Genomic DNA, 17,333 nt, shown 5'->3' with positions numbered 1-17,333 from the left:
TATTGCTTTCTTAAAATGGTTTAGGTTTCAGGTTGAGGACTGCACTGCCAGCAGTATTTGAAGATGACGTGCCTTACCTCTTTAGGAGATTTTCCTAAATTTGAGTGTTTATGATCCTTGAATGATTTTTGTGGACACGTTTACAACATAAAATAAGAAAGATATTTTGCTTTCTCAACTCCAATTTATACTTTGCCTACTACCTAAATATAGTCATCTGTAATTTAAAGTCCAATGGTACAGAAATAACCAAATAATAAATGTCATATAAATTAGGAAAATGATGAGCTAACCTGCAATGTCTGTGCCTCCATAATATAAGTTAGTTATATCCACTTCAGGATATATCCCTTCACCAAATACATTTTTACAAAGATCCAGATGGTACCTATATTCAAAAAATGCTCAACGCATTCAACAATCCAGACTTATAATAATGAATCATTATAATTTATAAGAGATGTATCAACAAATATATCAGATAAAAATATGATACCCAAAAACTACTAAGAACCTTTTCTTGTTTGTAATCTGGATCTGAAATCTGAACTATATTTCAATTTGTATAAACCCAATATAGTGGACCACAAAATGATCCCACCCAGTTGAGCCTATGGCCATTGAATACCATTGAATGTAGTTGATTGTTAAAATTGTCTTCTCTATGTTTTGACAAAGATAAAACACACTATTGTTATCATGACTAATGTGCGTTTTTACTAAAAAATATGTTATAATTGAGTGCAAACACATGGAATACAGTTTTTGGTAAAAATGACAATATCACTTGATAGAATCAAACCCAGATTCAAGGGCTTGAAGACCATCAACTCATTCTGTCTCTTTTACTATACAAATAACATTTCAAATCATGTTTAAAAGATACTTTTAAGTTTTATACACACTGAAAGTCAATAGCACTTCAATTTGATCCCATGCAGTTGTGCCTATGACCATTTAACATAGTAGATTGTTAAAATTGTTTCATCTATGTTTTGATTAAGATAAAACACACTATTATTATTAAGATTAATGTGCTTTTTAACTAGAAAATGTTCTAATTGGGTGCAAAGTACAAACCCATGGAATTTACTTTTTGGTAAAAATTGCCAATATTAAATGATAGAATCAAGCTCAAAATCAAGGACCTGAAATACATGGAATATACATTTATATTCTGGAAAATTGCGGAAATTCAAAAACATAAAAAAAATTGTTTGGGAATTGTCCAAAAAAAGGGAAGGAGGAATATTTGTTTGGCAATTGTTGAAAAAAGGGTAGGAGGATTATTTCAGCTTTGATTCTTATTCTTGGATTCATATACAATCTTGAGACATTCTCAACCCACTTCAGCTGTTGCGTTTGTTCAGATGTGAGATTGACCCTCATTGGAAACATTAAACAAGATTATTAATTTGGCTTCTTAATTGGCCTTATAATATTGTCTCCACTTGTCCCCAACTTGTGTTGGTCTGATGATGTAGCCAATAAGATCCTGAAGATTTTGAATCTTGCAATAAGTTTGGACTTTTTCCTAGTTGCATAATTGTCACCTCTCAACAACTGAGAGTTAGCAAGCATTATCTTCAAAGCATTTTAAGCCATGTTATAGGATGTGGGGGGTCCCTATCTCTCCCAAAAGAAATTTTCACCCTTATTACTCCTCAATAATATACAAGGTTGATGACACAAACTGTCATGTTCCCTCATTTATAGTAGAAACAATCAGTATAATTCTTGTCATATAATTAGTTAAGATTATATTTGTATTATATTACATTTATGTAAAAATGATGTCCAATTATCAATCCTCAAAATTATGGTATTATTATATTTGCAATAAACATTTATTTACATTTTATAATATTATTATATTAGCAGCATAAATTATATATTATGCTCTAATAATGTTGAATAATGCCTTTATATTAAAGAGTTTGCCAAACCCATTGACCGATATTTGCAATTACCCGATGACCCTCTTTAACATCGGAAATAGCTCCTACGTGGATCCCGCTAGGGGAAAAGGTGGTGACTCTTCACAAAGAATCGCTACAGATTTTAACCATTGTGTCTCTTCCCCACGTGGGTGGACAGGATAAATACCTCCCCTCTCTTTGCCAACGGGGATAGGAAAAAAAGATAGGATGAAGATAATCTCTCCAGTCTGCCAGCAAAGAAGAAAAGACAAGGATCAGGACTGCCAGCCAATAAAAAGAATAATACGAGCAGTGACAGGTTCGAACTCAGAACACCTATGATCTTCTGATTTAACATTAAATATGTTAGCTAATATTTTATATATATATACAAAATCTTATATAAATATTTCTGGACATAAATCATTGTGACAGAATTAATCAGAATGATAACATTAATCAGATATAAAGTTAAAAGGGCAAATTATATTTGTTCAAACAGCAATAAAATAACAATACTATTTGACAGTACATATAATTGAATATCTGCACATGATTTCAAGAAATCAATATACACTTCAGTTTACACAGATTATGATAATGCTGTAAATTCATGGTAATGGGATTATGACAGTAAATGAATAACACTGATACAAGTAATACTAACAGGGAACATAATGTTAATCCACTATAAGGTACTTATGTAATATAACACAATATGGTACTTATATAGCTGACTGTCATAATGGACTGGATATAACTTCATTTGTGAAATGGTTCATTATAAATGAAGGGCTCTCTTTAAGTACACCACTCCATAGTGGATGCTTAATACCTGCCACATGGAACCAAGAGGGGAGAAGTATTTGCTCTTGGGCTTAAGAGAGAAGGTAGTTGTGATGAGGGGGAACGGCGATAGAACACCTCACTGGGTATGCCACTCCATGATGGATGCCTAACACCTTTCATATGGAACCAAGGGGGACATGGGATTCTGCCCTTGGGCCTAGGAGGATGGTTTCTTGCACACCCTATCCAACTAATGGACTAAAGCAATTGATTAGTAACTGATTTACAAACATGCTTTAATAATAATCTGATCTCTTCTAGAAAATATAATAATCTAATTATATCTGACAATTATGATTCTAACAGTCATTAATATAGCAGATTTGGTATTATTTAATATAATTTATATTTCAGTTTTAAGTATTATTTCATATATGTTCTCTAATTTTGTTGCAGGAAAACAGTCTACAAAGGTACGCCTATAAAATCCCAATCACTTATTTATAGATTTGGCCAAATTTAGGTTAAACATAAGTATAACTAATTAGGGGGAATTACACAAACATCATCATTACAACTATTTTAGGCATTAGATGTTGTAATTCGGCACAATGACAATAACTATGAATGCAAATAAAAGGCATCATTTATATCATACAATTTGATTTGTTACAAAAACATAACAAATAAATGGCCTCGTATTTAGTTAAAAAAAATGACTTCATTCGAAAAAAATAATTGTTAAAGTGCTATTTTGAAATGAATGTAATTTTACTCCTTTTTTAACTATGTTAATATGCACTTTTTCTTTTAAACTTTTTTGCATTGATATCATTGGTGATTTTGGAAAAAAAATGGGTAAGGTCAAGATCCAAGATCTCGTGATCTGCTTCTATGGTAAGAGCAATCTTGCATCATCCAAAAATATTTTATTTTAAAGTTTGTGGTTTTGTACAAACTTTTTTAGTTTTTAAGATGTTTTGTAGAGGTGTGACAAGTATGTGGTTCACTACACTTATGTTTGTTGATTCAAAGCTTCCTATCTATCACTGCAAACCCAGTCAACGCTCAGCAATGTGTGGTTGCAGATTTTAAAGATCTTTGAGTGCAGTTTGCACAATAAGTAAAAAAACCATCATACACATTCCAATGAAATTTCATGTGATTTTGATTGTCGCAGTCATGTTTCCTATCTCTAGGAACCAATACCAAACAATTCATTGTATAATGGCAAATTGTTCGAACTTTGCCCCAAGCATTTGAAACTTGGGCCACAAGGTTACCTACTTTGTTATGGGTCCTAAGAGGGGTCATGTAAGGAACTGCATTGAATTTGGAGACTTCTAGCTTGAGGTAAAGCGAATGTGGTTTTCCTAAACATTTCCAATGAACCTACATGCTACATAGATGATGATTCCAATTCTAAGGTCAACTAAAGATCAAATCATTTACTTTTGGCATATTGGTCCTTATCACACTTGCCTCTGATGATGTATTATGTTTCTCACCAATGCAATCCATTTCTACATCTATAAATAGACAAGCTCGATATGACATAAGAGCAGTTCTAGGGAAGAAACAATCAGCTAGTAGATGTTTGAAAATTAGAAAGCAGAATAAGATAGTGACATCCCTAGATCTATTTTTTAATCAAAACACTGATGCTTAGCATTATCCAAGCTCTTGAAGCTATTGTTGTCACGTCCCCTCCTTGATCATCATATATATATATATATATCAATAATTATTATTAATTGACATAATAATTATCAAAGAATGATTATTTGAAATTTATTTATTTATTAAATATTATTAATTACTAATAATTATCAAAGAATGATTATTTGAAATTTATTTATTTATTAAATATTATTATTTAATTAATATTTATTAATGTTTGAAATATTCAAATAAAAATAAATGAATATTATATTATGAACATAATTTATATATATTTAAAATAACAAACATATAATTTATATTCAATAATAAATGTGGACAATGACTAATAAGAATTACCAAGTCTAAATAACAATTAGCGTCGACCCAGTACTATCGACGCATAATCTCAAGATACAGATGATCAAATACCATGATCGATAAATATATTATACCTTGATCAGTCTACTCTCAATGGGATTGTGTCGATATGTAAAGCCAATAGTTAGTGATTATCAAGAATGTGGTTAGACAACAAAATCCACCAGTTCGATCACCTATATCTACGCTATGAGTATCTACAGCAGCAGGAACATAAGTTTATCGTACCCCACACCACGCGATGCAATTCAACGAGACATTATAAGTGACGTGGCTGAGATAGAAGTACATCAATGAAGATATAATAATTAAAAGAAGCAGCACGAATTGGAGTTTACGATTTGGAAATATTGAGAAAGGCCAACTTCTCCATTAAGAAGTGCTCCACATATAAGACAAAAATAAATAATCAATGAAGAGATACGATTAAATAATCAAATTAGAAACTTACATTTATGAGAGATTCGAACTAGATGAGGATGACATTGCAACTCAAAATCAAATTAGAAACTTTCTTATGAAATCCAACTTCAATACAAATAAGACATTCTTTCCTTCATTTTTACACAAAAGAGTTCGAATTTCTAAGTGTTGAGAGTAGGTTGAAGGAGTTATCTAGCAGGTTTGAAGACATTTTCAGAGGCTTTTGCAGGTTGGGCGTATTTTTGGTGAAGATCTGAGTTTAACTATCATTTTAAACTTCAGCATTCTCAGATTTTTGGAGTTAAACCAGCTGATAGGAGGCAGATTCATCATGTTTTCTGAGTTTTCATCGAGTTCCTTCTATCTTCTTGTCTTTTTCTTCTCATTATATCGAAGGTGAAGTTGGTTTTGAAGGCAGATTTATTAGATTTTCTGAGTTTTCTAAGTTCGTTGGAGGTGATTTTAACAGATTTGTACAAAGTTTCAATAAGAAAGATCAAGTTGAACTGAATATTCATACCTTCTTTCTTATTTCCCGCCTTTCAAAACAAGTTTGGATGAGATTGATGTTATTGCAGACCTGGTTTTTGGATTAAAATCAGAATTTAGAGTATTGAGTTTTATTATCATTTTCGAAATTCCTACATGTGAAAACTCCATTTTAATGACTAAGTATGAAAAATGAAGTAAAAACTTCAATCACTTGGTCATTCAAAACCTCAAATTTTAAATTGAAATTCTGATTTCTAACTTAGGCTCCATATGTTTTCGCAGATTTCAGTCGCAGCGAAGTTTCAAGTAGACAAGGATGCTCCTCCTGAATCAAGGATGAACTCGAAATGGAAGAATGTCAGTGATACCAACCTCGGCCATATCAATCTGAGGGAGTTTAAGAAAAGGATGTTTGGCTGGGACAACCTTGTGCCTACTGTGACCGCGCATAAGATGATGAAGAGTGGCATTGTACATGGAGTTGGTAGTTGAGTGTGCCAGGCACTACAACCCTAATAGTAAAGATAGTGTAGCACCAAACGGAAGAGTGTTGGCTAATATCAGTGATATAGCCATAAGGGAAGCATTTAGAATCCCAGAATATCATAATGCTGTATATGTGACCAAGGATGAGGCCAATCAAATGTATCAAGACCACATGGAGGAGTACGAGGCCACCATCAATCATTCATGGCTGGATAAACCAAGAAAGGGGGCCTCTAAACTATCAAAGAAGAACTTGGTGAGGGCATATTTTAAAGAAGACGTTGGAGACATGATTGTCCTTTTGAACCGAATAATGGGTAATCCCCAAGGCGCTCCATTTGAGCCTTGGATGGTATTACTTCATTAATGAGATAATGAATGGAGTCAAGATGATTGACTGGGCTCAAATAATAAGCAACAACTTGGACAGCCACCTAAAGAATTTGGAGGGAGATAAAATCTTCTACATGAGTTCGTATTTGTTCTATTCCCTTGCTAGAACTTATAGATACAAAGGCCTCACCTGCAGAGGAGAGGTGGGAAACAAGGAGAATCAGTTTCCTGTTTACAATTGTTACCCCCAGCTGCATATGGAAGAAAAATTACATTTCAAGAAGGTGAATGATGCATATCACACAAACACTGCAAGGTGGATTACATCAGAGACTAACTCAAGAGTCAAAAGACCTCATAAGCAGATTCGGGTATTGGTATATCCAATACCCAAAATTCACCCATATTAGAATTCAGGGATTCTCTAGATCTCCCTGCAAGCTCCCAATTTATCCCACCAACCGAGTTGTGCTGCTAGAAGTTGTGAGGCAACTGAAGAACTTCATGACGGTTCAGAGAGAGAAGCAAAAGAAGGCAGGAACATCTTCTCCCACTATTGGAAATGGATTGGACACGTGTCCATCAGCACAAGTTGTTGCCACTGCTGAAAAGGAGCTGGCATGGTACCCCTTCTACCTATACAAGGCAAAAATGAACTTTGATCCGTTCCGTAAGATGAAAAGGGTAGAAGGAATTGTATTTGAACACAGAACTGATTTAGAGGATTATTGGGCTAACGCAACCGATAGTTTCGAAATCAGAAGAAGATTTTGGTCAAGAATTCCCCTAGGCATGTTAAGAGCAACAAAAGTATTCAGGGTCGCTAATCAAGTGAAAGACAGTCCTGAACTTGAACAGTCGGGTTTTGAGAAGATAAGAAATGAGCCACTTGCCTTGATTGATTGGGCAGATGGGGAAAAATCGGATTTGGCAGACCTTATGAAGACAGTGGTCGAATACTCTAAGTGGTGGACATCCGAGAAGACAAAGCAACTAAAGTCCAAAGGTATCTCTTCAGGCAATGCTCGTAATCTAGAAAATGTTGGGTCCCGGAAGAGAAAGGAACCTGCTGGATATTCTAGAAAGGCCAAGGGAAAGAAAATCATTGGGGAAAGACATGAATCAAATGAAGGTCATTCAACCTTGAGTGTCGCATCTATTGTGCCTGACCAGAATACTATTGAGGAACAGTAGATGGACACAGATATGGAGGATAATGAAGTAAGAGTGCCTTCTCCTTCGGTTGTAAAGATAATGAGAGAAGCCGTCCAAAATCTAGCCAAGGAACAAGTTGAGCCTCCAATGGTTTTTCTTGATAATATAGTTACTGGCCATGGGGAAATAGATGGTGAATTTGATAAAAATACCGAGGAGCGATCAACCATTCTTGATTGGTTGAGAGAGAGGATTAGGGCTAAGGTTCCTAATGAGACCCACTAAGAAGAGAATACTGCAGCATTTTTGGCGAAGGTGAAAGAACTAGTTGTGATTAAACCACCTAAGCCAGCTAGAAAATTCTCTTTGATTCAAAGGGATAGTGCAGGGTTCAAAACGGTTCCAATAGCTGTACTGAAGGAAGGAAAGACCCAGAGTGATGTTGCTCCAGAAGATTATAAGATCACTACAGTAGAGTTGGGTAAGCCTACTCAAGATCAAGAGATTCAATATTTCGATGATTATTGCAACGCCCTCAAGGCAAGACTAGCCAAGGAAAAGGAGAAAAGAATTAAGGTTGAAGAAGAGAATCAGCAATGGAGAAAATATGTTCTCCATCTAACTAAGCCACTTAATCATGAGATACCAGTTACCCCTCCGCAGCCTCTTCCACATGAGCCGATGAAAGATTATGAGGACATGAAGGGCACATTCGGGCAAGTTATGGAATGGAGCTCAGATGCTTCGGCACAGGCTGACATTCTTGTGGAAAACTTGGTATCAGCACACGAGTCGGCTTCTTCATTAGTTAGCAGAATTCAGGACTTGGCTACAAATTGGGAGGATATTGAAAAAATACAAGATGAAATACTTCCACGATTGAGGATTATCCGAGGTCTGTCAAAGAAAGACTTGATAGATGCAGGTGTCATCCAGGCTGGGGATAAGTATGATTTTAACACTTGGTATTGTGCTTTGGTCACTAGGATTGAGGTCCTGAAGAAATCTGAGACTAAGTGTTTTGAGATTGAGAAGAATGTTAGAGAAATTTTAAGTAAAGTGTTTCATGTGGCATCAGAAATTTGGCAAAGGGAGGGCATGCGAGAAAAACACCTGCAAGTAGAGAACCTGAGAGCCAGAATTCAGTCGAGCTTTTTCAAAGTCTCAGGGATGATTGATAAAGGGTATCTCTCAAGAATTGCGAGATTTCTCCTCATTGATGACAACTTTCTTGCCCAGGAAGTTGAGTGGGAGTGCATCCTCACCACGTGTACTAATGATGTGGACGTCATCGACTTCCAGATTAGTAACTTGCCAAGTGTCACTATAGAAGAGGTTCGACTCATTGTGTAAAGATACATTGAATTTGCAAAAAGGGAAACTGGACACTCACCTCAATGATAATAGCAGATGTGCCACATGTCACTCTTTTGTTTGTCTGAATTGATAGAGTTTTGAGAAACCCTAATTAGGGTTTGTAAATTTCAATCTGGGCTCTTGATCACCATTTGATCTTGGTCGTTCATTGTTTTCTGAAAAACTATATAAGGCTACCTCCTCTCATTTGGAGAGTGTGAGGTTTTTGACATATTGTTGCATAAAGGTCATTTTCCAAATGATACATTGCATGTGTGCTTTCTCTTAAGGCTTTGTAATCTATGTTATTTGAGTGATTAGCATGGTTTCAGTTTCCTCAACACATTAATTAGAAGTTAATTTAGATTTGCTTTCAAAGTTGTTAGAGTTGAATGAAGGATTTGATAAGTATTAATTAACGGTATATCTCCGCTCATCCTTTTGGTGAATGGAAGATTTCCATATCACTGTGCAAAGTTAGTCTGAGCCTATCCTCTGTGTATGCCAAAACTTCGATCATAAGCACAACCCATTGAAGATTGCACCCGCTTTTTGTAGTTGTCCTTAGTGTGGTGAAGCAAAGTACGGTTTCCCAAGAACACCCAGTTAAAACCGTCTCCAGAATTCATAGGTTTAGATCAACTTTCTTAAACCCTATCCCCTTTTTTCCTTTTTGAAAGTCTAAATCCCGAAAAATCCAAAAAAAGAGAGCCTGAAATTGATAAATCTATCTAAGTCCAGAAGCTTGAAAGACATTCGTAAACGTAAGTCCCCCTTGAGATTTTCAGCATACACTACCCAAGTAGCTATCCCACTAAAGTCACTTGTTCGCACATATAGACCTTGGAATCAGCGGTGATTTTTCAGTAGAGGATAGAATACCTTTGGGTATCTTATTCTAATGTTTGGTAGATGATAAAACGTACACCAACAAGTCTCTCAATCAATATTAGTATATTGAAATAAATTAATTATGTTAATCACACAGAGGAGATTACAATTGTTGAATCATTAAAGTTTAGTTATTCGTGTGAATTTCTTTTATTTCACTCTGGGTTGTGTTTGAGTATTGTTTAAGCTGCAGGATTAGATAGTACTTAATTGGACCCTCCAACCACAATTATGTAATTTTTGTAACATTTGGGATTCATCTTCCATATAGTTATTTTATTCTTGATTTTGTTTAGACTTTAAAAGTATTATTATTTAATATTAGTTATCAATATTGCATATATTGTATATAATATATATTAAAATTTAATGTATTAGATTATGAATCACAAAGAATTATATATTATATATAATATGTTTATTGTTAATATATAAAAAATTGTATATATTAAATTTGTATTTACTATATTTTAATTTATTATTATATATCATGTGAGCCACCATCCCCAAATTTAGGCCCTTGGTTCCCTCACTACCCCGTCTGCCCATTCCAAAACTCCACGGAATTATGGAAGATAGCAGTCATGTGGGCTGATCGGTAACATATTACTAGGCCAGCCTTTGATTGCATTGCTTCAATTATTCTATGTCTACAAGGTCAGCCCATTTTATTATTTTATTTTATAATTGGTGCACTCACTTTACATAGAGATGTACAACTGCTCTACAATTGTTTCCTCCATGTGCAAAGGACAAAGTTATACACGGATATTCACAAGATCATAGTCAGAAATTAGAATTAAGCACAGCTTACAGCCTTCAGTAATGTTGCTCCAAAAATAAAAATATAATCGTGTAACATAATAGAATTATGTTCCATAGAATATATTGGTTCTTGTGTGTAAGGTCATTGAAAAAGGAAGAGGTTCTTGATTAATCAATCAAAAACATTGACACAATTGGATGATATGTAATGTCCCCTTCCAGCCAGTGATCACTCTTGGCGGAGAATAGCCTATTCAAGAGGCCCGTAGGCTATTTTTGGCAGAATTAGGGTTTCCATCTTCCGGGAGGATTTTGAGTGGGAAGCAGTTGGAGTCTGGGATTTCTGATTGTGGAGTTTTTCTGGGTTTTCAAAGAGCTTCGCAATGATGGTACATGCATTGCATTCAGTTGAGGTTTGCATACTTACTATTTTTAGTAAGTAGGGTCTGAGTCGCACATTTTTCTGGGTTTTCCAAGAGTTTTCCGACAATATGACATGCAACTTCATCTGACTACTCTTCAATGGACTTACTATTTTTAGTAAGTAATAGTTGATCTCAGTTTGTGCCCTAACGGTGTTGGGAGTCGCTTACTATTTTTAGTAAGTGCGGAAATTTTTAGGGTTTCAGTCTACTCTAGCAACACCGGCTATTTTTGGCAGTTATGTGGTGGCTCAGTGACAAGTTAAAATTTTATGACATTTCGTTTGCAAAATGGTTTATTAAATATTAATACTTTGTCCCAAGTTTAATATTCAATTATTAAATTGGACGACTTAGGAAAGAGGGAAAAATATTCTATTCATAAGATTTTATTATTTCTCCTAAGTCGAGGGTCGAAAAAGGGAAAAATATTTTGAAATATTACTTGTGGACCTTGGACAAGTTCGAACTTGTCTAGGAGAGGAAAAAATACATCTTGGGCGGCCATATGCTAGTGTAATGAAATGAAATGCAACGCTCATTTGGGTGAAATGAAATGTCATGTAATGTGGGTGAATTTGGAGGTGTTGAATTTGAATTTCGGTGAGCAAATGTTATAAATAAGAGCTTGGGCTCTCATTTGGATATCTTTTGAAAACTTATACTGTTATGTTGTCGGATTGACTCCAGATTTCTTCGAGGGTGAAAACCTCCTAGGGCTTTTTGCAGTTTCGAGTGTGAGACATCACTCCTAGCTGTGGTTCGATTTTCGATTGCTTGGTTTGATTCCTATGGGTAGCGTTTGTTGGAATGTTGAGTGAGTGGCATCTTCTTCCTCTGGAGCGCACAATTTTTGGTGAAGAGCGTGGCTTTCATTGTTGGTCGTACTTTCCTTGCTGGTCGTACCTTCCTTTGTTGGCCGTACCTTTTGGTGTTTGTTGCTGGACGTGTTTGGTGTGCTTTGTGTGGGATATTTCGGTGACTTTGTGTTCAACGATTCTAGTTTTTGGGTGTGTGCAAATCTCCAGTGTTGTTTGTGCTTCGTTGGTGTGGTTTTCCATAGTTTGTTGTGGTTCGTGGTGGCAAATTGGAGTTGCAGCAGGCTGTTCTCTGTGACAGCAGTTCGGTATTGTGGTTTTTACTCTCTTGCAAAGCTTTTCCTTGTTCTCGTGCTTCTCCTTCAGTTCTATGTTTGTAATAGCCTATATTTCATATTAGCTACAATTTTCAGAATGATTCATTGTAAAGTTAAATGGTAGTACCATTAGCTATCACTGTTTGCATCTTATTTGTGATTCCCACTGCACAAGTGGAAGAAGATGGCTTGGCCACCTTCTATGTTTGTAATCAGGAAGTGAGTTCAGTCCTCCCACTGAAATACTGCAGTAGAGTTGATTTGTTGTAATAAGTCCTCCCGCTGAAATACTGCGGTCGAGTTGATTTTGTTTGTAATAAGTCCTCCCGCTGAAATACTGTGGTAGAGTTGATTTGTTCGTGTGTTGGTGTTTCTCCTTGGCTGGTTTACCACCAAATCTTCTGGTTTTCTATCACGCTGAAAAGGGGAAGGGGTTGGCTTGCCGCCCAAATTTGTAATCAATTCCAGTTTTCAAGCACCTAACGATCCCCTCAACACTATATGCTCTCACCCTCCCACATTGGGCTCTCGGTGATCAGAAAGTGGAGGGTTACTTTCAGCAGCATTGGTTTTCATTTCCTAACCATAACAAGTGTTGTGTTGAATGTAATTGTGGGAAAAAATTTGGAAAAAATTAAGGGTGATATTACGTGATATCAAATTATAACTCTACACTTTTAATCCTTAAAAGGGTTTCTAACTTGCTTGCACAGATGTATGAGGTGTCTTGGAAAAGAAACTTAAGAAAATTGAATAAGAAACTGAACCAATGTGTCCATGCCAGAACATGGCTAGAACATCTGTCTTTTTGATCTGCAAAATTGTAAATCTAAAACAAGACATGTATCCTACAGTTTTTCTAAAAGGATATAAAGAATTTATTTTTCAACATTCCTATCATTTGCTAATCTTCTATTTTCAAGCCACAATCAAACAGAGATTACTAGGAAGAAATTAATAAGCTTTGAAAATAAGTTACAATATATCTCTTAGAAAAGCAAGAAAAAAAATTAAAAGGATTCCTTCTTTACTTTGTGTCGACTTTTGACGAGCGTATGCTATCATTCGATGGGGCAACCTGAAAAAATGCAACTTCAGTACAAACCTGATACCACCATAATCGATCACCTGAAAGAACAAAAGTAATGTTTAAAATTTTAAGCAAAATGAATATCTATGCAGTAGATGTTACTTGTATAGAGTAGATTATAAATAATATCTAGTAATCATCCAATAGTTGCATGGAAATGGTAAGATCCAAATTTCAAGCATATTTTCAGCCATCCTCTAGACAATTACCACTCTCTGCACTGAGAGTGGTCTTCTTCAGGGATTCTTGGTCATATGTTTCAATGCTTGAGCCGAATGTCCCAAAGAAATAGTTCTTTACATATTCTGCATAAACATCCTATCAAAAGCCCAACAAGTACAGCCATATTAGATTTTTAAAAAGTGGAGAGAAAAGAATAAGTTATTGTTTTCTACCTAAGAAATTTGAAATAAAAGAATGCAATATTGTTAGAAATTTAGAAGCAGTTTATGCAAACTCTACAACAGATTAAAAAGTGGACAGAAAAAAATAAGCTATTGTTTGCTATGAAATAAAAGAATGCAATATTGTTAGAAATTTAGAAGCAGTTTATACAAACTCTACTCTCTCCTCTCTCTCTCTCTCTCTCTCTCTCTCTCTCTCTCTCACACACACACACACACAGAAATTGCTATTAAATGTTACTTATGATGTATAAGTATGAAATACTTTTTGCCATGTAGAAGCAAGTTATATGAATTTTTCAGTGCAATCCTGTAAAATTGCCATACAAACATTACAGAAATTACAATAGGAAATTGGCAGAAGGATAACAATAAAACCCTGCTTGCTCAAGAAATCTAAATATTCAAACTTTATACTCAGGAAATGTTTACAAATTCACTGAAGCAGTGGCTGGTTGGTTGGATATGAAAAAATTCTTATCACATTCTAAGTTCTATCATTATCAGTTATCCAGCAGGCCGTGATCTAGTGGTAATGGAGCTATGTCATGATGTTAAACCATGTTCAATTTCCACTGGGCATTACTACCATGTTAACATGGCTATGATAATGTAGGCCAAAACCGAGATGAGTTTAGGTACAAAAGCCAGTAGAGTTTGGGCAGAATAAATACCTTTCAAAGAGGGCATTTTAGCTCAACGATAATCTAAGATTCACCCAAGACAATAAAAAGTATAATTATTGGTTGAGAACAATGGTATTATTCTTCTTTTTTCTTAGGGGTGACATCTTAAACATATAAGTGCCAGATTGATTTGTTTATTTACGATAAGCAATGGATTAAGAAAATTATCTCTATCATTCCATATTAATAGATTGATCAAATACATCAAAACATGTACAGCATTCTGTAAGGAAATGAGACAACTCTTAAAAATGCTGAATCGCATTCTCTTAAAGGTTAAGAATCAATAATTTAGCAATGTCTTAGGAAGTGCAAGAAGACATAATGCTCCAAGAGATGAAGTCAAACAATTGATTAGAAATAATAAATTGCTAACTTGCCAATTCAGGTACAGGTGCAGGTACGAGATGCAGGTTTGAGTATGGCGGTACAACAATTTTTTTCCTTGGGTAAGGGTACAGGGTATAGGAATATATAGGAAAATATATATATATATATAATTTCTAAGCTGCTGGTACAAGTACGAGAATGGGTATGGTTACGCTGGTACAACAATTTTTTTTCCTTGGGTACATGAGTGTGTGTATATATATATATATATATACAAAAAAATTAAATAAATACAAAATTGTAAAACTAAATATCTAAGTAGCCAAATCAGGTACGGGTACATGGGTACAAAATGTCGGTACAGCAGAAATATTTTGGGAGGTTGGGTACATTCATACAAAAATAAAATAAAAGATATATATATATATATATATATATATATATATATATATGCAGCTAAAAAACAAAATTAAGTTTAGAATGTCATATACCAATACATATGCTAAACAAAACCATTACAAATTTCAAGTTTTGAAACATAACATACTAATTTAAATTCAGTTTTCAATATAAAAAAAAACCAAACTACAATCACTAATCAGTAATCCGTTCTGAGTTCACTAATCAACACCATATGGGTCATCATCAATATCAAGATTGTCATCAACATTAACATTAGATGATGGAACCCCATTGCCACTTGCACTAAAAGTATGTTTGCTACTTGACTCCTCAATTTCTGAAGATTGTGCAACAATAGAAAGATCCAAGTCAATACACTCCAGTTCTACATCCCACAACTTTGTTGCCCATTCCTTGTACTCATCATTTTTGTGAGTAAGAAGGCGCAAGTTGGAATGCACGTAGACTGGATCCTCTGCTTTGCTTGATGCCAATCAATTGCGCTTCACTGAGTGGATGAAGGAGTATGTACTCCAATTCCATTCAGCTGAAGAAGAACTAGCAACCTATTGAAGCAAAGAGAGCTCTCATAAGAGTCTTTAAATTAACAATTTTGTAAATCAAACTTCAACTTTGAAAATAGTAATTTTTAAATGACAACCAAACTTAGAGAGAGTGTAAAAATTCATAAGCTTACTTGTGATAAAACTTTGATTGCGGGAGTGAGAAGTTGGAGGTGTGGTGATTTGTGGCCATTGACGTACCACCAAGAGTGAGCATCCTTCTTGTACTTGTTACGAAGAGCAACATGATTGTGACCAATGGAGACTGCAAAATCGGCAAATTCACTTGTAACCGCATCTTCCATTTCAGCATCAAGGAAGAGTTAAGTAAGAGCATTCCTAAACCAGTCACCGACTTCTGTATCATGATATGGTGGCAGACTTGTTGGCATAGCAAGGATCTCTTCACTACAATATTTAGGAGTCAGTGAGTAGGCAAAAAGATGGAGTGGGGTGGTCATTTTGTTCTATCACTCAACACAAATTGACTGCACCTATTTGAAGAGTGTTTCTTCAAGGTCCTGCTCTTTTGCATTTATGATGAATTTTATTTTCTCAATCATTGAATCTATTTTATCATAAACCTCCCCCAAGCATGGCTTATCCATGTCAGAATAGCAGCTCGGTGAAACTAAGAAGATATTCCGCATGATCCCACCAAGTGTCATCTAGAATCTTTTGCTTCACATTTGCTGCCCTCTTAGTATTGGGTTGCCTCCATATTTCCATGCTTGGCTGATGACCATACTAGAAAGTGCCTCTCGAACCTTCACAAGTTGTCTCAAGATGATTGTGTTGGATGCAAATCTAGTCTCAGCAACCTATTTGAATATAAAAAAATTAAGTAGTTAAAAATAAAGAAGAATGTATATATATAATTTTTCTAAATAAATTATTAAGTATAACATAAAATCAAAATATTGCATTGTTTGAAATTTGAATGACCTTCAATCGCTCTAGCCACGAGAATGATCTAAAAATAGCTTGCGACATGTGGTGGTTTGTTTGAACATTTGGATCTCTTCAGCTTTAGCATAGACTTGTTTGATCCAAGCTATTTTCGTACCCAACTTCTATAGCATGAGGTTAAGTGAATGCATGGCACAAGGTGTCCAAAATATATGTGGGAATCGCGTCTCAACTATCAAACCAGCTGCTCTACAATTCTTTGCATTGTCTGTTATAACTTGGACAACATTTTAAGGACCTATTTCATTAATGCACTGTATAAGGATGTCAGCAATAAATTGTGCATCCTTCACTCGCCCTTCACAATCAACAGCTTTTAGAAACATTGTCCCTTTAGGGCACACCACAATCACATTAATTAATGGTCTATTTTTTGCATCCTTCAATCCATTGGAAACAATACGCACACCTGTTTCTTTCCATGAGGCCTTAATGGGAGCTAATGCAGTTTCTATATGTTTGACCTCCTTTGACAGTAAAGTGGTACGCACCTTCGCATAACCTAGGCTCTTGTACCCCTTTGGAGCTTCATTTATTTTTCTTACCATTTCTTGCCAATAGGGGGGATCGAACCACATTGAATGATAAACCGTTTGCATAGAAGCATCTAGCAAGGGATTGGTCAACAAATATCTCTAGCATCATTATTAAATACCCTCTCCAATGGTCCCTATGTTCTCTTT

At 35.2% G+C, this 17,333-nt stretch overlaps 1 protein-coding gene across 1 annotated transcript in view; it reads right to left on the bottom strand.

Moving 5' to 3' along the window:
- The window catches only part of LOC131076508 (probable serine protease EDA2), a 161,449-nt gene that overhangs the window by 64,390 nt on the left and 79,726 nt on the right, over positions 1-17,333 (bottom strand). Inside the window, exons 8-10 of the mRNA XM_058013735.2 lie at positions 13,506-13,614; positions 13,238-13,334; positions 294-388 (exon numbers count right to left, since the gene is read on the bottom strand). Of these exons, the coding sequence (XP_057869718.2) occupies positions 294-388; positions 13,238-13,334; positions 13,506-13,614 (301 nt within the window). The remainder of the gene's footprint in view (positions 1-293; positions 389-13,237; positions 13,335-13,505; positions 13,615-17,333) is intronic.

Source organism: Cryptomeria japonica, chromosome 3 (assembly GCF_030272615.1).
Source record: "Cryptomeria japonica chromosome 3, Sugi_1.0, whole genome shotgun sequence".
NCBI lineage: Eukaryota > Viridiplantae > Streptophyta > Pinopsida > Cupressales > Cupressaceae > Cryptomeria > Cryptomeria japonica.
This window is presented reverse-complemented; position numbering and strand designations above follow the sequence as displayed.